The sequence below is a fragment of the Emydura macquarii genome, unplaced genomic scaffold (assembly GCF_026122565.2).
Source record: "Emydura macquarii macquarii isolate MOO-44397 ecotype Brisbane River unplaced genomic scaffold, CSIRO-AGI_Emac_v2 contig_719, whole genome shotgun sequence".
Lineage (NCBI taxonomy): Eukaryota > Metazoa > Chordata > Testudines > Chelidae > Emydura > Emydura macquarii.
The window spans coordinates 8,831,963-8,857,058 of record NW_027130856.1 but is presented as its reverse complement, the minus strand read 5'-3'; the positions used below and the strand labels follow the sequence as shown (position 1 = coordinate 8,857,058).

At 42.3% G+C, this 25,096-nt stretch overlaps 1 protein-coding gene across 1 annotated transcript in view; it reads right to left on the bottom strand.

The window, feature by feature from the left end:
• Positions 1-6,046: 6,046 nt before the first annotated feature.
• The window catches only part of ADARB2 (adenosine deaminase RNA specific B2 (inactive)), a 393,127-nt gene continuing 374,077 nt past the window's right edge, over positions 6,047-25,096 (bottom strand). Inside the window, exons 8-10 of the mRNA XM_067542797.1 lie at positions 17,864-18,045; positions 10,213-10,391; positions 6,047-6,670 (exon numbers count right to left, since the gene is read on the bottom strand). Coding sequence (XP_067398898.1) covers positions 6,494-6,670; positions 10,213-10,391; positions 17,864-18,045 — 538 coding nt within the window. The 3' untranslated portion in view covers positions 6,047-6,493. The remainder of the gene's footprint in view (positions 6,671-10,212; positions 10,392-17,863; positions 18,046-25,096) is intronic.

Below are 25,096 nucleotides of genomic sequence, written 5' to 3'. Positions count from 1 at the left end.
CCCTGTCTCCAAGGCAACATTATTTATCTCATAAACTGTGGTGTGGTGTGTGTGCATGGGTGGATTGCAGGTATTTTCTGGGGTTTCTGCAGAAATGCTGCTGGCCCTTTAGGAGAGCTGACTTTTTGGTAGGTGCATTTGAATTTCCAGCTGAACTAGTGTAGCCATGCTCAAGTTGAACCAAAGTAATCGTGTGTAAGTGCTGCAAAGTAGACACTGCCATAATGAATCAAAAGGCCTAAAAAGCTCTTATGCTGCCATTTCATTCTTCAACACACAAACATGGCTATCAAGACTTAACTGCAGCAGAAGGACTTATTTATTTTATTTGAGAAACAGGCACTTCTCCGAAGCCCTCTATTAAGACAATATATCAAATAGTCCATGTTTTGTGTTGTTGTTTTTCCCCAAGATACAGTTAGAAAAAAACTCAACTGTGCGTGATCATCCTGTGGTGCAAGTCTCTAAAGTTTTAAATGCTGTTCTAGTATTTATCCTTTAAACTTCATGAGATTAAGCACAGATGTAGTGACTGCTTTGCAGTTGTTTTTAGCAACCAAACTGTGTCAGTGTAGCTATCATGGATAGGCATGAATAGCTCCTTTAGAAAAGAAAATAGATTGGAACCTGCCTAAAATGAACTTGGATGCTTAGAATGGAACAAAACTGCTAAGAATGGAATAATGGACCTCCTGGATTGTTACAATACACTGCTGCACGTCTGGTTAGAGTGGATCTTGGTTTAGAAGGCCTGGGCTACACATGGATTTTTGTACCAATTTAAGTATTTTGGTTGGGGTATGGGTTGGTTTTTTTTTTTTTTTTTTTTAAATTTTGTGACCCAAAGATTCCCCCCCTCAGTTCAACTGGCAAAGGGTTGACTGTCCTGTAACAGCAACGCCCACCAGGCTTGAGTAAATCACTACACCGAACACATTGTTGCTATCGTATTTATTTATAAAGAATGTTGTTTGTGTAATGTAGCAAATAAAAGCTTATATCACACTGAGCATCATAAGCATTGCAGGATGCATGTATGGGTGTGTCATGCAAGATGTGCTGTGTATGTACTAAAATGTGAAACAAGTTTATCCCAGACAAAGGAATGTTAATTACCTGTCTGCCTAGGTCTCTGAGGCAAATTAAATGGAGCAAGCCTAAAAGAATGGGTATTACAGTTGCATCTGAGGTAAATAGGACAAACAAGTTAATAGGAAGATAAGCAAGTAGCTCAGGGGAGAACAAGCAGCAGGGAAGAACTTTATCAGGGGGTACACTTCAAAAGGATACATTTCCCCCCTTCTTACAGTCCAATAAACCTTTTAAAAGAATCCTTTGGTTGTCCATCAGTGAGGGAGCAGAAAGGACAGTGCTTTGTATCAATTGAAGCTGGATCCTGGCCCTGTGGACTGGTGACACTAAGAGGTTGCTGCAGGTGAGACGAAATATTTTAGCCTGCTAAAGTTATGTTTAGTCTCTTAGAAGCATGTTATACTTTTGTTTTACTTGTAACCATTTGTTTCCATTGTCCTAGCTTAAGAGCGCTTAAATCTCTATCTTTGGTAATACATATCTCTTTGTTTGATCGTAAGTAGAGTTCAGTGAGCTCATAATAGTGAGCAAAGTGTGAACGCTCATTTAAATCAAACAGGCTGATGTGTGCACTGTCGTTTTGGAGTTAACAAACTTGGTGATTTCAGTGAGTGATGGGTGACAGGGGCTGGATGCTCCAGGAGAACACTCTGCCAGGGTGCACCAGAACTGGAGTGCACCAAGTGTTACCTGCAGAGTCCTGAGAAGTTTGTCTGGGGTGTGTGTGTGTGTATGTGTGAGAGTGAGTGTGAACAGACTGGTGTGACAGGAGCTGTTAGCCAATTAGCTCCAGCAAATCTCACTCTTGCTGCGGTGGGGTGGTTACACAGTGACCTACGGTTTTGCCACAACCAACAGAACATTTAGTATGGATGCAGTTATAACTGTATAAAAGGCCTTATACCAGCCTACGACTTCCTGTATGGGAATAAGCTGTACCATACAAACACTTTGATACCAGCATAATTGTGTCCACAGTAGGGGGGTGGTATTGCTTTAACCATACCAGTACAGCTAAAGCAGTACAACTTTTCTATGTAGACAAGGCCTAAGACTTACAACTAATGAGAGTCTGGATGCTTTCATTAATCAGGCAAAACTCTGACTCCAGTGGAAGTTTTGCCTGAGTTTGGACTAGACTGTCAGTGACTTGGTACTGGGGAGAAAACATGATGCTGAAAGTGTTCCACCGCAGCATTCATTCCCACCTACATGCCTGAAAGCACAAGTATACTGCCAGCAAAATCCTGATTTAAAAAGAGAGACTTTTGCGGCAAAGGACTAGATGCACAAAAGTATCTGAAATCATTAGCCTCTGGGGAAATTTGCATTCCTGTGAATAAAAAAATGACAATCCCCTGCCCCAGCCCAAGTTTTGCAGGAGGGAAAATCAAGCCTTGCACTTCTTTATATGTTAGATTTCACACTTATACTGAAGAGAAGGATGAAGACTGTCTTAATGGACAATTTTCACTGCTTCTTACAATCCCATTCAGCACCTAGGTTCTCTGGCAATAGGCATTTTAGTCATGTTTATAGATGAACAAGATAGCTAACTTACAAGTCTGTGGAAAAAGAAAAAGTTTCATAATGCAAACACTGACACAGTCTTGTGGTATGGTGACATAGCCGTGATTTAAAAAATGGCCCCCACTGTAACCTTACATGATCAAAAATAGAGAGGGATCCATTCATCCTTCTTCCAATGCATGACTGTTCCCTACAGTATACCATGTTCAGAACAAAACCCATACATAGGCAGGGTGAATAATCTGCTCTCAATACAACCATATAGCTCCCATGAAGCACAGGAAGTATTAAGTGGGCATGTCAAAGGGAGGCTATATTGACTAAATAAAGAGAATATGATTTCTAGGCCATAGTGAAAAATAACAAACAAACAATAAAGGAACAATTTTACTCGGTATTTTATTCACGTAACAGAAACATTCACTTATCAGGTATCACTGAAGTGCAATTTACAGAACTTAGCAGCAAATTCACATATGTAAATTCAGATTCATTTTCTTTTGTTGTCTTTTTTTTACAAATATTACAAATGTACAGCCATTAGTACAGTATTGCCATTCACTCATGCGTGTTATGTACATAATCGTCATTTAAGAATTACTATTGAGAAAGTTTTCCTTTGCTTCAGGAAATGCAGAATGTTGGTAGTTTGTGCTGCTGGGTTGTGGTGCACACTGTATTGATGCATATAATGAGGAACGGTAGAAATCTAGGGCCAGATTCAAACCTGGTGTGAGTAGGTGCGACTTCACTGCCTTCAATGGCCTTCTCACATGCCAACTTATAACAGGGTTCACGTTCGGTCCTACCTTGCCTCCCTGGCAATTGAATCCAGGATTTTTTAAATATATTTTTTGCAACAAAGGCTAGATCAGTCCACCACACCTGTCTTGTCAGCCTTAAAATAACCAGATGCTGCCTTTTGTTGTCATGTTAGGTTAGCTCTGACACCAGACCCCTGCAGCTTTATGCATCTATAGTGTTGGAAACATGCTGGGATTGACCCAGTTGGTTGAAGAAGGAGCCTTAATACTTTGCATGTGGCTAGGTTGGGTTAACTTAGAGAGACCCTGTAGTTCAAGGATTCCCCAGTACCCTTTCTGAGGAGGAGGTCAGTTTAAATGACAGAGCCCCAGTAGTCTTCATGCTGGGGAGGTCAGACTGAACAGAACTGGGTCCTTTCAAATGCTGGCAGCTGGACTTCAACCCTGCTACTGCACTGATGCTGGGCTCCATTGTGTAAATGGTGCACAGCTCAGAGTAAGGGGTGGGGAGAGCTTGGAGGGGAATACTGCCACAGGGTGCTGGAATTCTTCCTTGAGCTCTCTGGGATACTGGGGGTTACACACACCTTCAAGGGGTGCTGCATGCTCCCATCTATACACCAGCCCCAGGCCATACGGGGGCAGGGCCATGGCCCCATCACTGTCGGGGTGGATTGAGCGCCTGGGATTAAAGGAGGGAGCAGATGTTATGCTTCGTCAAGTGCAGGGACCGTAGTTGGGGACTGACCCTGGAGGAGCCCATGCATGGGATTGTGGGTCTGCGCACCCTCCTCTCATTCAGACTTGCTTATGGAGCAGCCACAAGCTCTGTGTGAAACTCGCTACACAGATCTCTACTCTGCTACCTTCACAAAGCAGTTACCCTCTACGCTGACACACAGCTGGCTGGCTGTGGGCCTGCTCCTGCTCCCATAGACTTCAATGGGGACATCATCCATTGACATCAGCAGGAGATAGAGCCAAGGCCAGATGGAAAGGTAACACAGGTCAACGTTTTGCATTCAGAAGTGCAGCTGGAATCCCCAGAAGGGGCTTAGCATTACTTGGAAATGTTCAGGGTTACCCTGGAAGAGGTCATGTTAACAAAGTGATTATCACAAAATACCTCCTTGCCCCTAATTTATTGAAACAACTTCAGGTTATTAAATATATCTACTCTAAGGATTTTTTGGTAGTTAATATGGAATGTATTATTTTATTGGAAAGGTTTCCATAAGGGGAGAGCTCTGCTTTATCTAATTTAAAAATTCTAGTTTATCACAATAATTTTTTTATACAAGACACTATAGCTACATCTTGTAGTTTATAATCTAAAAATAAGGTCTCATCAAAATACTGTAGCTATTCTATTGTGGGCATCAATAAACAATGTATATACGGTATATGGCTCTCCAAACATGATAAACTCTACATAAAGAGCAGCTATCTTTAGTGATAGGAACGGTTTCCGGTGTAAAGAAAACTACATGGAAAATTATGAGCTATGTCTTTGTTCGAAAAGTAACTCATCTTGACAGTTCTGAGGAAATACCTAGACAATTATCACAAATCAGTAGCAGCATGTTATATACAGATTTGAAGAGACTCACTGGAATTAAAAGAAACTAGTTGTTATATACCCGCAAATCCTGTCAAAAAACCAAAACCAACCAAACAAAAAAATAAACTAAACTAATGCAGCATGTTTGATGGTCAGTTCTGTAGTTGGACTATCGAAGTTTAGATCTCTCATGACTTTGTTTTCCTTACATTCTGATGAAGTGAAATGGTTCAGAGATCAGATAATAGACTGATAATCTTTCTTCTGAAGACATGATTTAGCAGTTATAAGGTATTCTTCTTGTAATAGAAAACAATCTGTATTTCAGACTGCAAATGAATGTGTGATCAATTTAACAAGACTACCTAGCACTTACATAGGGCCATAATCTGAAAACTCTTACTCATGCTGACTAGAGCCTTACTCTGGGAGTAGTTATGTCCATTGTAATGTTTTCAGTGAGACCATCTACAGAGAGAACCACTATTCAGTGGAAGTGTGACAGAGTCTGGCTTATACAGTGTTTTACAACAAACCATTAACTAAATAATTTATCATCACAAGCTCCCTGTGAGGCAGATAAATATTATTATCCCCATTTGACAGATGGAAAAATTGAGGTAGAGAAGGGCCAGATTTGAAAGTGGTCTCTAATTTTGTGTATCTGAGGTTTTTGAGAGTATAACATCAGACACTCACCCTGATTTTTCAGAAGTGCTGAGCACCCTCAACTCTCATTGACTTCATCTGGAATTGTGGACTCAATACCTCTGAAACATCAGGCCCTAGCTGCCTCTAGTTTGTGGCTTCCAAAAGATGAGGCACCAAAAACTTAGGGCCATAGTTGAAAATTTGGTCCTAAGTGATTTGCCCCAGGACACAGAAGGCGTTTGTGTCAGAGCCAAGATTAGAAATCAGGAAATCCTCGCTCCCAGTACTGTGCTTAGATCTAAAAACAGGAAACACAGTATAAAAGAATCCTTGTAGACAAAATTCCTCCTTAAGAATTGAAGCAGCTGACAGAACGATTTTTGCATAGAGGATACGTAACTCCTTCTTGTAGATGAATATACTTGCCCTGTCATGCTGTGGGTCTGAAGGTATTTTCATGTATTCACTTACTAATGCATCTTCCATCATTCAGCAATATTATTGCTTTGATGGTGTGGGGGAAGATAAACTGTATTTTAAATCAGATGCATGGCCTGCCAAAGTCTGAAATGCAGCTGCTTCTTGGATAAATAATAATAATCCTATGTGCTACAAACAATGAACAGCAGTGTCTTTGTGAGGATCATTTTATAATCTGTGAGTGTAGATCTGTATGAGGGGATCAGTACAAAAAAGCCGTTCCCTAAAGTCAAGTTCAGTGCATTAATCAAACACATCTTATACTTATGTATTTCCAATACAGAATTAAAAGAAAATATTCTCATGGAGGTTGTTATTAAATATTGAACTGCATCAGTTCTATCAGCCCACACATCCTGCCTATCCTTCTCTCCAGCTGATTTGATCCGGTCATGTAGCAAAGGTGTCGAATGATTTATACAGTTAGTAAAAACTGATCCTGCTCTGGGGGTTTCTTCACCCAGGTGCCCAGACCTGCTTTTTGAAATGCTTTAAACAGCTGCTGCTTGACAGACTGGTATGTCTGAGCCACCAGTTTAGCCTCACTGTACACTGATGGCATGTCTCCATGGCTTGGCATTCGTGTGCTCAGCTGCAGAACAAAATCAGAGGAGGGGAAAAAAAATAAAAAAGCAAATCAACAAGCTAGTAGAAACAGGAGACTTCAACAGCCGTATAACCTTCTTGTCTACATTTCCTAAGCAACAAACTATCTCTAGGCTTTCTCTGTTTGCTCTTGGTTTTCAACAACAAAACACTGAAGGCATAAGGCACAAGACATTGTTTCTATCTTACAAATGTGCAGCAAATGCAAAGAAAAAAGAAAAAAAAAGAAAAAAAGAAAGAAAAAGCAGTTTTTGCCTTCCTGAAGTGGATACAACCAGCAGCAAATATAAACGGGCAAATCACTTGGTGTTTTTGCCAAGAAAAATCTGCTTGTCAGTTAGCGTGCTTGGAGGAGAAAAAAAAAGTCTTTATGAGAATCCTACAAGAAGAGGATGTGCTTGGTTTCAATAAAGGAAGCTGAGCAATTCAGAGCTTGAGCCAATCAAACTAATGCCAAGAGACAATATGAGGAGGATCCTCCTCCCCTTTCCTTTAAATCTGTTACAATACAAGATGCTGTGAAAAATGCATAGGAGAGGGCAGTAATCAAGCTTCAGGGATTTGTGCCAGGAAGTATAGCTGAGAGACTGTCTTGTTGAGGGGGAACATGGCTAGTGCTACACAAGTGAGCATTCTAAAGTAAAACCTGAAGCATCTGCCAGAAACTGTCTTAAGAGACAAAGACACATGTCTGCAGTCCAATAATCACCCCAAGCACACATACAAGAAGAAAGCACCTTTTGTTTTGCAGAAGGACTAAATCAATGACCTTTTCTGACCTGCCAAAGTCTTAACACAGTCAAGCCAACAGTGAGTCTTTGACATTATATGAAAGCAATCAAAGTCTGGAAAATGCCTTAGAGCAGACATACAGGTGAAAGTCTAGTGCTTACAACCAGCAAAATTACATCCTGTAGGAAAAACTCCCCATCAGAGCAGAACCAAGAGCAAACATCCCACTTTTCCTTCTTTTAGTAACGAAGTAAAAACACTGGGAGACATAGTTTACAGGAAAGAGACTAAAATGCAGCCTGAAGTGAGCAGAAACTACTCCCATGGAAGTTTCTGGGCTAATGTTACTCATTCAATTAGGGGGAGGTTTATGGTTTTATTGATATATGCAGCCAAATTCAGCAATGATGGTGCAAGTTACAGGTCAGGTGTATGTTGGCCAGAAAATGGGTAGAAGTGGCAAGGCAAAGTGCCAAGTGGGGCTCCCTTTGCTAATAGGTTCCAAACTCCCACTCCTTGTGTTAGTGTGGGATCCTCTTCTACTGCTTTGGGGAGGCAGGAATTCACCCAGGAAGCATTCCAGTGCCACTGTCAGAACAAACACTCAGCTTTATTTGCAACAGTCGACCTGCTCAGTAACAAACCAATTCAAAGTTCAAACTACCCCGGCCCCCGGTTCTCATCAGTGAGAGCTCGAAGCGCTGAGTCTGGGTCTTGGTCCCTGCCACGTATGGCACCTGCTGCTGTAGGCCTGGTGCTGGACTTCTTGGCTGGGTCCCAGTTGCCCCTGGGTCTAGTCCACCAGTCAACCCTTTACCCAACCCCAGGCTCTGGCAGTACTGCCCCGTGCTCTCTCTCTCTATCGGCTGCAGCAGTATACAGCCCTATGCTGCCCACCCATGGGGAAACAAAGGACATGACGCATCCACCCCTGCCACTCCACTCAGTCCCTCAGTCACTGACAGGGCCTCCTTCCCTTTGGGCTCTGGCTGATTCTCATTTGTAGCCTGGTGCAGACTCACCAGGGCCACATACCTAGGCTGCTTTGTGGGCCTGGACTCCAGCCCAGAGCTAGCTCTCAGCCTGCTGCATCCCTGTAGCAGCAGCTGTGACAGCCACTGTTCCTGCACTGCTGATGCCCCAGTTATCCCTTCTTCCCAATCCCAAGAGACCTTGCTACAGGAAGTTGAGGCAGGATTTCCTTCCATCTCTCTACCCAGCCCCTGTTTGCTTGTCCGCCACTGATCAGGGCTCCAGAGACCTCCAGCGTTCACAGTACTGCTGTGGTTTTGCAGAGTGGGAATTCACACCTACACAGTGGGGCTTTACACCTCCACATAGTATAATTTGCACTGGGGTTGTTGTGGGAGTTAAATGCAAAATGAATGTAACTTACAAACCAAAGGGATATAAAGGAAAACCAACTAACAAGAGGATCTAAGAAAAAGGAACAACTCCTCCCCTTCACCACATTTCTCCCAATTGGTTGTGGCTGCTTACCGCAGGCTGGATTAAGTCCTCTTAGAATGCAGTTGGCATGAGTAATGCATTGTCAGCTCAGGAAATGCCAAATTGGTACAAATCAAAATACTTTGCTGATTGTCCCCATCTTCTCCCATCCTGCAGAGAACTGCAGAATGATTCTTGGCATCAATGCTATAACACCATCAACCAGGAAGCAGGGAGACAAAGGTTATATAAAGGCAGCCTCCACCATCAGCCTTTCAGGTTCCTTTGTCTGCTCTCCTGGAAGCATGGAGCCTAGCTCTCAGCTCTTTGAATCTAGCTCTTCCTCTTTCTCTAGGAATTCCTTAGATGAGAAAAGCAAGGCTGACTCCAAGAAGAGGAACAAGATGAGGAAGGACCCAGAAGAAAGGGCCGCAACTCAGTGCCTGCCTGGTTATCCTACATGGGTTGTGCAGTTTTCCAGGTACAAAAGGAGTCTTGGAGTGCACCCCTCCAGGGGAAGAGAGAATGTCAGAGAGAGTCATTCAGGGATCCTTTACCAATCGCTGTACTAACAAAACAATGGGAAAGGGTGGCCATCTATGCTAGGGGCAACTGGGGTATGGAAGAATAGTGGCCATTTTAACTGAGGGAAACCCATGGCTTTAATCCCATTAAATATAACTACTATTGAGTTTAGTGGGAGTTGTGGGTGCTTAGTATCTTGCAGGATTAGGTACTTCGCTTGTGAGAAGTTGAGATGGCATTATAGGTATTTGCCAATATTAAATTACAGTCACAGTCAGAGCCCAATTTTCAAATGTGGATACTTCGAATGGAACATAGGAAACCAAATAGCCAATTTATGTGCTCCCAGATCAGGAATACAGTGTCCTACTTTGAAAATGAGCATTGCACTGCTAAGTGCCAGTGCGGACACTTTCCTTTGAAAAGTGCTTGGATTACTGTAGTACAACTTGGGGCGCTGTTTTAGTGGTTTGGTCTCTCAGTGCTCCCCTCCATTCCAGCTAATGCTAGCTCAACTGCATATGACGCATGAAGATCTCCATCAGCTTTCATTCTCTACGAATGAGGAATACTGGGGCTCCCCTTGGAGGCTGTCATCATTCCACTGTCAAAGAGGGTGGCTAAAGAGAAGGAATCAGCCTGTCCTAGGGACAAAGGCATAGTCTCTGTTTGCAGACTCTACAGCCTTGGGAAGCAATGAACCAGAGCTCTTAGTTCTCCCTCACAGCAAGGCTAACGCCAGGTCACATCTATGGTTGGGAGGCTGCCAGCAGTCAAATGGCTGACCGTGAGGCTGTATCCCCAGCAGTTTACAAGGCCTACCTTTCCATAAAGCTTTGCCCACCGAACATAAAACGTGTGCTTGCAGAGCCGCGAAGAGCCCCCGCAGGTCCTCTTTCCCGTTGTGGCGTTAATAACCTCGAGGTCCGTGTTACTCACTATCCAGTTCACACTGAAACTGGGAGATTTTCCTGGTTGCCGCGCCTCAGCATTACTTATTCCTGTCAAGGCAGAAACAGAAGAGCAGAAGAGCATTAATATCAGTGGCCTCAAATGTTCACAACCAGCAAATGTGGGTCTTTGTTTGCTAAGACATGAAATATCTCTGGACGCACATAGACTTACTGTGAACTCTGACATTGTTTTTATTGTCTGTTAACTGTCTCCTCTTCAGGGTGTACGAGGGTGGAATAATCCAGCCATTCCTGTAGATTCTTTTTCTTGGCAGGCAAACCTTATGTTTAGGATGAGGAAGGCCATTACATTGTAATGCATGGTAGCGAGAAGCTTTATAACAGCTGAGTGAATGGGCTTCCTTTAACCAGCTTCAATATAAAACCCAATTTTTAAAAAGAACAGGCAGCCTCAATAAACACATCTCTTCCTAACAGCTCCTTAGGGCGTGGACTGCCTATTCCTAGGAGTTTGTCCAGTAAGTAGCACACTGAGATCCCGACTGGGGCCTCCGGGTGACAAGCAATACAAATGTGAAATAATGACAAAGTCTGTGTCTATTTACCATGGAAAGGAAGAGATTCTTCCTTTTGGCACTTAGACCCCAAGTTGATAGGGGCCTTCTAAATACCAGAGGTCACACAGATACATAATATATACAAACAACTTAAGAAGACACAGTCTAAGGGACACTCATCACAACCCTTGGGCTCAAAGAATTAATTTTGAATTCACAGACCTTCCCCCCAGTCACATAATCTGGGCAGGGTAACAAAGGTCAACATTCCTGTCACTCACTCCATTGACTACTGTTATATTCCTGGTACAGTGGATGGTCACTACTGCAGACATGTGATTTTGCCCCATCCTTGAATGTATGTCAGGCATTCCAAGTTCTCAGTAGATACCACATAGCTATCCTACGGTGGGTGTGCTGGTCACGTGGATTACCATTGTACTTGTCTATAAGCTACTGCGTCTTTCCTAGACAACTCATCCTTGCTACACCATGTGTCACTGCAGGTTTCCTACCAGTATCAGTGCAGATCCTTGTGGCCACGTGTCTGGCTGTTAGTTTGTTTTTTACTGGAGATCTTTGTGACCAAACAACATGAGAGGTGACAAAGTAGCTTAGCTCCCGCCTTGTGGTAACTCCTGAATCTTGTTCTCTTGGGCCTGGAGGCACCAGGAGCCAAAAATAGATCAGCTAAAGAGTCAGGAGATAAGAGGAGTAAGGAAGCTGCTGGGTTTATTTTCCAGCACAGCATAAATGGCATGAAGAGAGCTTTGCACCATGATGCTCAATAGTGACTTTTAGGTACAGAGCTCCAACTTCGGTGTCTGATAGTGATACCCAACTTGGGTGGCCTGAAGAAGACAGGATATCTGGAAAATGCAGGGACCTGGCAATATGTTTGGATTCACTTGTTCTCTTTTTTATTGGTCTGCCTTAGATACAACTAAACCCACAAACCTGGATAGAGGAGTCCAACCTGGTGAATGGGAAGAGGTGGATTGTCCTACTGGGCAGAGGTTGCCTTGACAATAGGCATGGATTGAAGTCCAGGAATGACTGCCACCTGGAGTATCAGCCTAATAACAGACAATCTGCCCTTCCCATATGAGTGACAGACTAGAACAGTGGTGCAAACAACGATGCATTGTTTTTACAGCTTTTTGGAAAACTGCATTTATTATTCTTTGATACATTACAACAATGAATGTCACTTTAAATTTATATATTAGCATTTTTCAGCCATTAATCTCAGAGTGCTTTCCAAGGGAGGAAAGGAATCACTATTCTCATTTTACAGATGGGGAAACTGAGGCATAGAGTGATTAAAACCAATACTTTCAAAAGTGTCCACTAATTTCTGGGTTCCCAGCTTGAGACACTTAGGGTCTGATTTTCTGCCCCACCAGGAGCTCCCACTGACTGCAGCTGAGATTGTGGATGGTCAGTTCTTCTAAAAAATCAGTCCCAAGGTGTCTCAAATTGGGCATCCAAAAATGGGGGCACAGCGGATCAGTGGCCACTTTTGAAAGACCTCAGTAACATGCCAAAGGTCATTTAGCTAGCCCAGTGGGGAACAGAACCTACACTGGTATCCTACTCACTGGACGGTATTGCAATCACAATAATACTGTTGGACTCCTCCTGCGTGAAAATGCTTCCAGGACCTGTAACATTGAAAGCAGCACCAGTTCTGCCACTTAGAACAGTTCCCACCTACCAGCTGTGTGCCTCTCAGCAGGATATGAATTAATGTCATAGAGAGTTGCTCACTCTCTGCTCCAAATATTGTCCAGCATGATTCGCTCTACATGGAAAGAAAGTATCTGCTAAAGTAAAATGGGACTGAGCATGGGGAGGGAAATAAATTAGGCCATTAAAGAAATAAATCATACAATGAAAATGGTCACACTAGATACAGCTATTCGGTATTTTTATTTTCTTGGCATGGGCCGCATCAGAAGAATGAGCGGGGTGACTGGACTATCCTAACTACAACACACAGAAGAGTTAAGACGAGATTAAAATTGAGTGATAATCACAGACTGGGTTTGCAATCACTTTCATGTCACATTAATACCAATTTCAATTTTTTTCCGAGATAACTGATCAGTCTGCTTCTCAAAATCCAATTCACCTAAGCAATAGAATATAAACTTGAAATTCTGAATATCAGAGAACTCCATGGTGCTATTCAAATACCTCCAGACAGAACAAGATACGAACTGATCAGAATCTGTTATTTGACACTTATGCACCAGTCTCTTGTCAAGATATTACCAAAAAGCTTAATGGACTGAGTGCCAAAAATATGACAGCAAATGCTCAGACAGCTCCTGCCTAGCAAAAAGCCACAGGTCATAGAATAAACACAGATGCAGCAAAACCAATGACGAGAGGAAAACAAAAATTTGAATTGAATTAGCAGGAGCTTTGCATACATACATTACAATTAATCCTTTTAAACAAAACAAAAAAAATTAAAGATCACTCCCAGGCAATCAGGGCCTATAGAGAACAGTCTACAACAGAGGAGGGGGTCAAAGCACAGAAGCCAAAACCAAGCTGATATTAAACAACATGTGGAAGCTCTGCAATAATCAGTGCATAAAACAGCACAATTAAAAACAGAAAATAAGGAGAAAAAACCTGATTCGATTGATGACCAGCCCACAAGCCTAAAGGCCGTATGAAGGCAATAACATATTCCAATGCATGTTTGCCAATCATAGGGGTGAAATTTAGCCCACAGTGCCCAGATCCAGACATCACTTCTTCACCTGGTCCTGTTACAGTGTGAGTTAATGGAGTCCGATGAGTAACAAGGTGAGGCAATAACATGATAACCAGATCCATGCAGAAAAGAAGAAGTGGCTTGATTTGCCCCACATGCACTCACGAGAATGTCTACCATGCCTGAGGAACGCATAGACCAAAGTGGTGTTTAGCTAATCACTGACAGTTTCGTGCAGTGAATAATTTAATCCCACAGAAATGTTTTCTCTTTGCCTGTGGTAAAGTCTATGTGATATCTGGGAGGGGGAAAAGTTGGGGATCTTATTTGAAGAGAGGGAAAAACAGTGATCTCCAGAGGTATTTTTAGGAGCTCCGCACAGAAGTCCTCTCTGGCAAGATAATTCAGCAGCATCTAGCGAGAGGGTGAACTCGATCAGAGACATGGAAATCATCCCAATCCTTCCTTTAGGGTTAGATTGAGCCATTCCTCAATGCCTGAATGTGGGGTGGCACATAGATATGCCACCGCTGGAGGAGTCCCAAGGAGGAGGAGTGACTCAGAGACTCACAATTTCGTCTCTGCGCCTCACTTGCTCCTGGGAAGGGGTAATTTGCCTTGGCCATTTACTGGGTATAGAATATGCTTCCCTTTGCACAAGATAATGTGGATGAAGCCAAGATTCTGCTCATTCCCCCTTCTTCCTGACCCACCTGCTCTGGACATAGGGGGAATACCAAGCACACAACAGCTTCTGTTCTTTCCCCCATGCACCTGGGCCCAAATTCAGGGGAATGGATGGGGTTGGAGTCTTACTCCTTCTGACTCCTCTGCTACCTTGTTAGAGTCAGGTCCAGGTTGGCCCTTTGATTGATGATGGAATTTTAACAAAGCAGTTCTCTGGATCCAGGGAGTTCCCTCCAGCACATCACTGTTAAAGTATTTGAAATAAGCCAGATTCTGCCCTGAATCACACCTGATTCCACACTATTGGAGTCATAGGAATAGCAGAAGTGTAACTGAGGGCAAAGTGTGGTCCTATGTTGTTTTACTTAATGGGATATACAGCATTGCCAATTCCAAGCATTCAAATATCATGAGTTAGGACCCACCCCCAAAAAATCCAACAACAAGAGTATCTTTTAAAATAGTTAGATCTTAAAAGAAATAGAACAAAAAAAACCCAATGCTAGGCCTTATTCTACTTTCAGTCACATGGGATAAATCAAGAGTAACTCCACTGAAATCAGTGGAATTTCACTTGTGTGGAATTGGTGTGAAAGGAAAATCAGACAGACATTTTCTACTGTGATAGCAAGGAATTATCTCAGATATCCTCATCAGGACTGTAATTCATTTCTTGCCCAAAATGGTTTATCTTACAGCATAGATGAGATAACAAAAATGCTTGGTATCCTCATAAACAAAGGGGCCAACAATTTTTAATCCCTAATTAATTTGATCTCCATTTGGAAGCCTGAAGACTGAAGCTGTCCAATTTGAGAATGCTATGGGCTTCAAGGAATTCCATGTGCCTTTTTCTGGAGACCCATTTCATTAGTCATTTAGTTTCACTGAATACTTTGTCCTCAAAACTTCTCATTTGAGGAAGTCTCCTGTGCAATGAAGTTTTTGAGCTGTGAAGCACATAACACAAACCACAGCAAACTAAATTTAATCTGGATTGCCACTGGCTCTGCAGTATTTCTGATACTTGGCTCCGTAGGCGTTATGAGGATGTGTCAAACCATGTTTTTATTAACTAAAGCAATACGGACCAAATCATTTGGAGAGACAGATTCCACCCACTACTGCTCCCAGTAGTGAAGAGAGAAAAAGAGAAAATTCACTAAAGATATGTCTAAAGAAATTCAGAGAGCGAATGAAGGCAAAGAGAAAGCTGTTCCGGACAAAGACAACTCTCAGAGAAGGAAGAAACCAAGTCCTATGAGACACACAGTTTTTGCAACTGACATTGGTACCCCTTTGATGCAGCTTTATCTTCCTGGAAATATTTGACATTGGCTCACAAACATGAATGTACACTGGGCCAGCTATGCTGTTTTACATCAGCTGATGCTCTGGCCCACTGTGTTTACAGTATAAAGCAAGTAACAGCTGGACTGTGGTTATTTCCCTTGTTAGCATCTTATCATTTTTAATCACTTTTCAACTTTGCACACAGGTAACTTCCACTGAGTTTGATTAGAAAATGGGCTTGATTCTGATCTCACATACACTGGTGCAATCAGTGCAGTTATGATTATGTAAAACTGGTGTGAATAACATAAGACTTAAGTTCATTATGTTCACAATGGGTGCATTTCACCCCTGTGCAGAGATCCAGCACAAGACCTATGAATAAGTAAGTCCCACTTAACCCCTATTTTGAGGACTTAAGTTGGTTTAAGTATGTGATGGCCTTCTGCACAGGAATGAATTTCCTACACTAAGGGAAGAATGTACTGGTATTCTATACGGAAATAACTTTAGGAGTCAATTCTCATTCTCATGTAGTCATTGATAAACAGGATTTACATAGTTATTAATGTCATCTGAAACAAAATGATGAAATATGTATGGGGATTCCTTATCTATTTGTATTAGATAGTCTTCTATCTTTGTTTAACTACATTGAAGATTTATAAAGCAAATGTTTGACAACAGGTTAAGTTGCTACTTCTGACCTACTCACCCTGACAACACACACACAAGCTGCACCAATCTGATGTGTTACACCCACAGTGAACCAGCCAATTTCCCCCCTAGCTAAACTATCACTTCTTCTGGCTTAGCAAAGCTAATTTTATCGCAAGGACAAATGTAAAAAATAAAAACTCAGCAAGAGGAATAAGAAATAGATAAAGGATAAAATTTCCAACAGCACTTATGTGACTTAGGAGCTTTAAGTCACTCCGCTGAATTCAGTGCTGTAATGCCAGCAGAGAATCCTGGCAGCGCCTCTATACACCACAGCTGTCGCCTTGGTACCTCAGTGCATCCTCTCCAAACAAGCACAGTTCTCCAGTGTTCTGCAAGCCTGACGGAAAGGCCTGATCCTGTGAGGTGCTGAGGACCCTCAACTCTCAGTTACCTCAAACGGACTTGAAGGTCTGAGCAAAAACCCAATGAAATCAATGAGAGTTTTTCCATTGACATCACTGGATTTGGATCAGGCTCTGGCAGATAAGGATTTGCAGGACAGCTGGTTACGGGGGACTGGTGGGGCTAAGTCCTACCAATAATAGCACTACAGTACTGTATAATATGGTTGATGATGATGATGTACTGTGGCATGTTGGACCACCTGTTGCCACCAGGGGACTGACTTCTCGTGATGCCGGAGCGGGAGCGCACAGACTGCAGGTAGTTCAGAGAGCAGGCATAGAACAGAGAATAAAAGCTTGTGTGGGGTTGATTCACAGTATAGGGCTCCCTGCACTAACTTCCCTGCAGCCTTTCCCTGATGCTTCTGTTCAGAACCAGCAACAAGGAATGGAGCAGGGGCTCTGGGCAAGGGGGTTCTCAGGGGCGGGGGGCAGATGTTTCTGAGCAGGTGGAAGCTGGGCTGGAGGGAGCTGAGGGAGGCTTAGGAGGCCCTGGGTCAGGAGTGGGCTGGGCTGGGTTGGCAGGGTGGAGTACAAGCGGAATGAAGTCCATTGGGCTTTAAGCGCTAAAGCACTGATGCCACTTTAAGCATTTAAAGCTATGTAGCATTCACGGCCATCAGTAGGCCATTGTAAGAGTTTAGAACTGATCTTTCAAGGTGCTGAGCAACTCTGGTGAGTTGCTAAGTGCACTCGGCACCCACTGATTGCAGTGGGAATGGTGGGCACTCTGCACCCTGCTGGAGTGTGCCCTCGAGGGGCTGATTCTGTGCCCATTGCAGTCAATTACAACTTTACTATTGATGCCAGTGGGTGCCAGATCAGACCCTTATGTACATACTCAGGTAACCCATGTGGTTAGCGGGAAGGACTGCATCCCAACGAGGCACCATGGCTGTCCCTACTGACTAGAAGTCCTTCTGACTGATTATCATTGGGAATAAATTGCTTCCATGGGGGCCTGCTCCATTAGCTGGGTCATTCTTCTCCCAGCGCAGCAGGGTGCAGTGTATTGCTATTGATAAAGGAAAATGAGAGGAAAACATGCAGCTTAGAGGACACATGGTGCAAACAAGTGCTAAGAAGTTAACTTCCCTGTCAACGTCCAGCGCAATTAATGACAGGAAAGGTGATCTTTTTTCTTTCAAGCAGGTGTTTGCTTACCACTGAGGAGCAACTGATTATGCCGGTATGAAGCTGGCAGCTGACCAATGTCTTCTATTCTATGGCTCATTACCCTGGAAAGGTGACCAGTGTGACAGAGGCTTCCCACAATAATGCTGTGCAAGTACATGGGTTCGATGAAGTAACTGAGAAGAGCACCTTGTAACCCAAGAATGTTCCATCTGGAAAAGAAATACAGCAGTGATAAAACATACTAGCACAGAAATGAACCTGTGAGAGACTGTGAAGGAAAAAATGTCAACACATGGGTGAGGAGGACTTTTCCCATCTTTGGTATTTTAATTCCAAGGAAAAACATTTAGGGTCAGACGCATCGCCTGACTAAGTCCCTTTAAACTGCCCTAAAGAGACAGCTGAGAGAGAACCCTGCCTGGCGTAAAGCAACAGAGTGTGCCACGGCATGTCGGAAACGTGTCGGGGCAGAAAGGGGTGGAGCTGGTGGCCTCTGGATTGGAAGTAGAAAGGTGGTACAGAGTTACTCCTCCCATCCTTATTCAGTTGTGCCAACCATGGTGTATCTGAGGATTTAGCTCATTAGGCCTGAGTCACCACTGCATTACTCCAGCTTTATGCCAGTGCAACCTCACTGATTTCAGTGGAGTTGTTCCTGCATAAAGCTGGCTTAGCATAGGGGGTGAATCAGGCCCATAGATTTTCTCCTGCTGGTCAAAGAGTGGAAAACTGTAGGACGGACTCTCCTGTCACTCTGGTAAGAGACTGATGTAACTCCACAGACTTAGTGGGGTTACTTCTGACTCACACCAGTGTAAGTGAGTGGCCCCATGTTGGGAAGAATCCTTGGAGTGGCTATTTGATTTGATGACCCCTTTGTATTCATTCTTCACACACATTTGTGCGGATTATTTAAGTTGTCCTAGATAAAAATACCTGTGTTCTTACATTAGAAATGGGATTAGTTACAGTGGAAACAAGAGCATTTGTATTCCTTATTTGTTATTTTACTATTTGTCGTATGTTGTTTGTTATTCTCCTCTTTAAGAACGTTTCGGGCATCTAGTCATGGGGCAGACACGATGCCATGTTTCTTCTTAAGTGACCAATCATACACCGCATAGTTGTCATGACCAGTTTACTACAAACACCTAACAGGCTGACATTTGTTTGCACAACCTGTTTGCCATATGATTATGAGAGCAAATACCTTTATAAAAATCAAAGTCTCTTCCTGAATCAAAAAAGGGGCTAAATTTGTTAGGTAATTTATTCATAACGAATAATTCAATGAGCTCGAATATATTTAGACTGATGAGTATGCCTTGCCTTGATGCTGTCTGAGTACAGATATAAAAGAATGATGGTGAAAACCTTAGGGCCTTACAACTGTTAATGATTTTGAGCTCCTTATACCTGCTATTGGATTAGGTGAAAGAGCTGCTCTGCATTTTGATATGTACAATTCTGTTGTATAAAGCTAATAACAAATAAGACTAAATCCTAGTTCTAAATTCTCCAGAGGATATAGAGGATAAAAAGCAGACAGGAGAAAGGGGGGGGGGAAGAGATTTTAGGATACAGTTATCTTCACTTCCAAACCTCAGGTTCTGTCGAGCTCAGTGCTAGTTTAATAAGAAATATTTTCCCTTCCTAAATTAACACAAACATATTTTCCTGAACTTAAATGACACTTATAACGTAGTTCACAGCTTTTCACCTCATTTTGGGCAGTACTGAGCTCAGGAGTCCAAATTAGAAACTCTTTTGAAAAATGTACTTTTGGGGGAGTGAATTTTGGCTTATAAAAGCCAAAACATTTGGAGATTGAGAGCCAAGTGAAAAAAGTTTAGAGATATCTGTTATTTGAGGCAACATCCGGTGGTTACCGTGCTAAATAATGTGTTTAAAGCACAATCTCCATCAGTAGCAAGCATTATGTAGCTAATTTCTTACATCATTGTTCTTTTCATTAATTAACATTTCTCAACCGTTAGTGCAATTATTGCGGTGCCTCTGTGCTGTATGTCTCTTTTCATGATTAATAAGGAGTCATTATATTTCCCTTTCCTGAAGCAGTCAATTAACACGGAATACTTTCCATTAATTACAGAATGTTTAAAACCAGCATGCTGTACCTGGAGAGCAATCTGCTCAAGGAACCTGTGACACCAATTGCTTTAAAAAGTTCTCTTTAAATTTTATTCCAAAAACACAAGCAATTTAGCTGGCTATATTAATTTGCCTCAGAAGCAGGGCTGTGAATGAGAAACATCTTTTAATCTCATGCAAGAAAAGGCAGCCATCTGGCTGCTGAGGATTTTAGAGTTAGACTTTCCCTCTCTCCCTCTATAAATGCAGGTCATTAAAGTAATGTGTTCATCTACATAAAACTCAAATGGAATATAAAAGGTAATATTTATATACAAACAATTTAGTCCCACAATTTAAACAGTCATTGGTTTTATGAAACATTTACTTTAGTCTATCGGATTTGCATAACTTCATTTGGGGAAAAAAGCGTGGTCATTTTTGCAAATAATATCACTTTTAAAGGAAAGGACTAGCTGACTCTTTGAATGCGTATCTTATTGCAATACAAAATTAATAATGCAAGCTTAGGAAATAGAGGTGAGTTCAACTAACAGCACTGAATTCAGAATTGGCTTCCAAGCAGAATAAAAATATTCGATAGCAAGACTTTGTTCTAGATGGAAACACATGCACGATCTCAGTGTTGTTCTCAATATTTGACATTTTCTTTTATACCCTCCTAAATCCCCCCCCCTTATATTTGATTGAAAAGGGAAGAGAAAAGCAGCTAAATAGAAAAACAACATATGTTCAGCAAGATTGAAATATCACCAGCATGCATGTCATAAGTAGATTACCTGGGTCTTATTTACTTATGAGTTTACATCATAAATAATGAGATAGTAATGACTATTATTTACCTTAAATACCAACCTATAGCATCTTTACAGAGATTTATGTGCCTAATTATGCTCTTGGTGACACCAGTGTTAGGAATGACTAAATCTATGAAGTCGGTGGAATTACAACGATGGAAAACATGGTATAGGTGTGATCAGATCAGCCCTCTGTGTTCAAAGCATTGTATAAACATTCACTAATTCTCATAATTATGCTGAGAGGTAGATCAATATAACCATCTACACTGGGAAACTGAGCCAGAGAAGGGAAGTCACTTGCTCAAGACCACAAAGTTATTTAAAGGAAGAGTGGGGATCAAATTCAGGGCTTCCAGATTCCCAAAAGCGGAGAGAAAGGAACTAAAGGAATGAGGGAAAAATACAGAGCAGAATCTGTGCCTAAAATGTGAAGACAGTATAAATTTATTATCCCAGAACTTAGGTCTTTTCAGAATATCACCTACATCCTATGCCATGGACAAGAGAGAGACCAGATAATGGACCTACTCACCTAGCAGGCAAGGTTCAATGCGGAAGGCAACTCTTGACTGTTCTCCAGTGCCAGCTCCCTGTGAGAACTATCAAGCTAGTTACTCCACTCAGTCTTAAAAATGGCTCTGAGACGATCTCATGTTTTACAGGCTTCTCTGTGGCCAGTCTAACTTGTGGCCTGATTTGATGTCCATTATGTGGGAGTCTTTCCACTGGATTTTATAAGGAATGAACCGAGTCCTTAAATAGTTCTGACTATATTAGTTCCCAGTACACACACTCCTGTCCACGAAAAAAGGCGCGTCTCGGTTTTCATGTCCTTGAGATAACAGTTCTCCCCACTAGCAAAAGAACTGAAAACTTGGTGATTCCTTTTCAGAATGTTGGGAATGGGGACTAGATCGTAATGGGCTGCAATGGAATCAATGGGGGAAGGAGCTTTTCAGCTAGTGGTCATGGATTCAGATAAATGCCAAATTACCACCTAATGGCTGCTCAGTGATCCATGCTGCTGATCTACTCCCAATTCCACAGCACAAAAATTAGCACTAATTTGCACCCTGCCTGGCTGTCTCGACACAGATCACGTAGATGGAAAAAGCAAAAAGTGAACTATGCTCTCAAGCCTGGCCCCGGTTCAGCAAAGCTTTTAACCACGTGCTTAAATCTATTCCTCTTCAGCATAAAGCATCTTTACTTTAGGCACCTGCTTAAGTCCCACTGAAGTCAATAGGGGCCTAAAATTAAGTGCTGTCCTGATTAGTGATGGACTTCTGCACTGGAGTTCCTAAGCACTCCCATCCCTGCCTGTCAGATCAGAGTTGAGGCACATTGGTGGGAAGTTTGCATGGCTATAACTCATGCTATTCTGTGGCTAAGGATGCTTGAGGGCAGCCAGTCCTTTACTCCTCATGAGGTCAAACATTTGGGAGAAGCCTCTTGCTTGTGTCCTCCCTATTCTGGCTATCACGTATTTATAGTACACTTGGTTGTAGTAACCAGCTCAGTTCTCAGGTAATTAAAAACCTATGGGATTAGTTATAGGAAGATTGTGGGGAGTGATTCTGGTCTGAGCGGCAGTAAAAATCTCAATAGCAGAGATTTTTCTCTGTAGTCTAATTTAGGTGCATGAAAGTAGCTGTCTTCCCATCTGTAACAGAGTGCTTGCTTTGAATATAGCTTTTCAAAATATAATTATTATTCAGAAGAAATGTAGTGTTGCATTTCAGGTCCTCAAAATATCACAGTAACTTTCCTCACTAAGAAGAAATATGGTGGATCATTTTGAGTTTTTCTAATTGTGCAAGATTTGTAAAGACTGTTTTCCAGGGCACACCTCTCCGATAATTTATACTCTGTACACTTCTTAATATCCTTTCCAATAAAGAGAAAAATCAACCCACTGTTCACGTAGTCAGAGATTTTTTAAAAAGTCTTCTTCAGCAAAGAGGATCAATAAAACCAAATGTCTCCCCTGTGCTTATACTGGGGAGTTTTCCGCGCTTTGGGCTTTTTGTTCCAGCAGCTGATATTACTGCAGTGTTGGCAGAGACAACATTCCATGTCCAATTTTCAATAATCCTTAAATAAATATATTTTAGCCTGTTTGTCAATCACTGAAATGCTAAAGATGAATTGGAAGGGATCTTAGAGCAGGCAGCTTTTCTTTAATTAAATGACATTCTCTCCTTACTCAGAACAAATCATAACCACATAATGACTCTGACTACAATCGCAACAGAACTTTTTGCTTGTGCTTATCCCAGTCAGTCACTAACAGAGAGATTCTTGGAAATATACCTACATATAGTAATTACATCGGAACTCTCATCAGCCTTGTGGGATAACTGACCGCCTGGGACAGGGTTTGCCTGCAGCACCTTCCCTTGAGAGCCTGCAGATGTACAGGTGAAGCTGACACATCTGCAGTAGGTGTCGCTTCACATCCATTATCTTTCAGTGTTCATAATGATAGTGTTTTACATTTAGACAACACCTTTCCTCCCAAAGAATCCCAGTGCGCTTCGGATACACTAGACACACACAGCCTTGTCAATGTAATATGGCCAACTCTGGGATGGTGGGCAGAAAACCAACACACCCTGCACCCCAGGAGGGTGATAGAAATTTGTCGAGGAAACGCTTCTGTCCCCCTCCCCCCACTCCTTATTCACTGGTTGCTTCCCCTACCTAAGCGGTTTTTATTTCATCCTCTTCTGTGATGCTCTGTTCTATTGGCCCACTTTGCAGTCCTCCCTGCATAACTCTCTCCCTTTCCCTTGCTGCTGAAATGAAAAGAAATACATTCCAAGCATGGAACCACTGTTGTTTCAGTTTGTTAATTTACCTTCCCCCCACTACTTCAAGCCAATCAGCAGAGTGGAGCTGTGTGATAGAGAAGAGAAGCCAAAAAGGCGGGGTTGGTGGATCCGAAAGCTATGAAGTGCGAGCACGCTGAAGGCTGTTACTTTCACAGACCTTTGTTCAGCCAGGGAACAGAACAGCAGGGGGCACATCTGAGCTGAGAAAAATGTGTTGTCATGTTCTCACTTCTGTTGGTGAAAGAGGCCAGCTTTCAAGCTTACACCAAGCACTTCTTCAGGCCTGGGAAAGGTACTCAGAGTGTCACAGCTAAGTACCTTTCCCAGACTTGAAGAAGAACTCGTGTAGCTCAAAAGCTTGTCTCTTTCAGCAACAAAAGTTGGTCCAATAAAAGAGTACCTCACCCCCCGGGACCGACATGGCTATGACAACACTGCAAACAATTGTCAGGTTCTGAAATGGATTGAGCCTGTGTAAACCTACCATAACCTAATGGGCCGGATTGTACTTTGAAGGCAGTGGTCTGCATTGGGTGGTGGAGCAGTCCCAGAGTGAACTCTGATGGATTGAGTCTCAGTGCAAGAGTTGCTGTTGTGCCTGGTCTTTGTGTGAAGGTGAGTGTAGGAGGGGGAGGCAGACAGAGGGGTAAGGCTCTTTGTGCTCTGCTTCCTACTTGTGCACCTCATGCAAGGGCCAGGCATGATCTGGTCCTCAATATAGGTTATAAAAATAGAGCACGCTGATGAAGAAGGGATGATAGGCCAAATCCTCAGTGGTGTAAATGGGGATAGCTCCCTGAAGTCAATATTTACCTACTTTAGATGTGCTGCAGCACTGTGAAGACCTCGGGCCCGATTCTTCTCTCACACTGGTGTTACTCCATTGACTTAAATGGCACTACTCCTGCTTCACACCAGTGCGAGGGCAGAATCAAACTCTGATGGTGACATATCTTGGATTTTCTATATCTAACAACATTATTGTTATTATTGTTAAAGGAAATAGCTAACTCCCCACTGTCCAATCCCACCTCACCACTATAAAATATTAAAGAAATGTAGGTTGAGATTTGCAAAGACATATAAGGGAATTAAGTTCCCAACTCCCATTGAAAGTCAGTAGAAAGTAAGCACTTAATTCCTTTAGGCACCTTTGAAAACCCCAGCCATAAATAATATTGCTTGTGAATTTGAAAGCTTTCTTTGCTAATTTGCTTTTGTGGGAACTGCATTTTCTTACCCTTATCAACAATTTTAAGTCTTGTCTGCTTAGTGTGACGTTAACCTACTGTAGTACAGACATTACTACCAATGTTTCCTGTTATGCTTTCGCACCATAATTGTTATTCATGGTGGTCTATATTCAACAGAATACCTACCATGTTCCTATTTATCTGACTAGTTAGCTATTATTGTTTTAGAAACTGGAACTAATGCATTCATTTTTTATCAGTATTTTAACAGTGGGTGGTGTATATATATTTTTTTTCTGGAATATCCTTTGTAATGAAAGA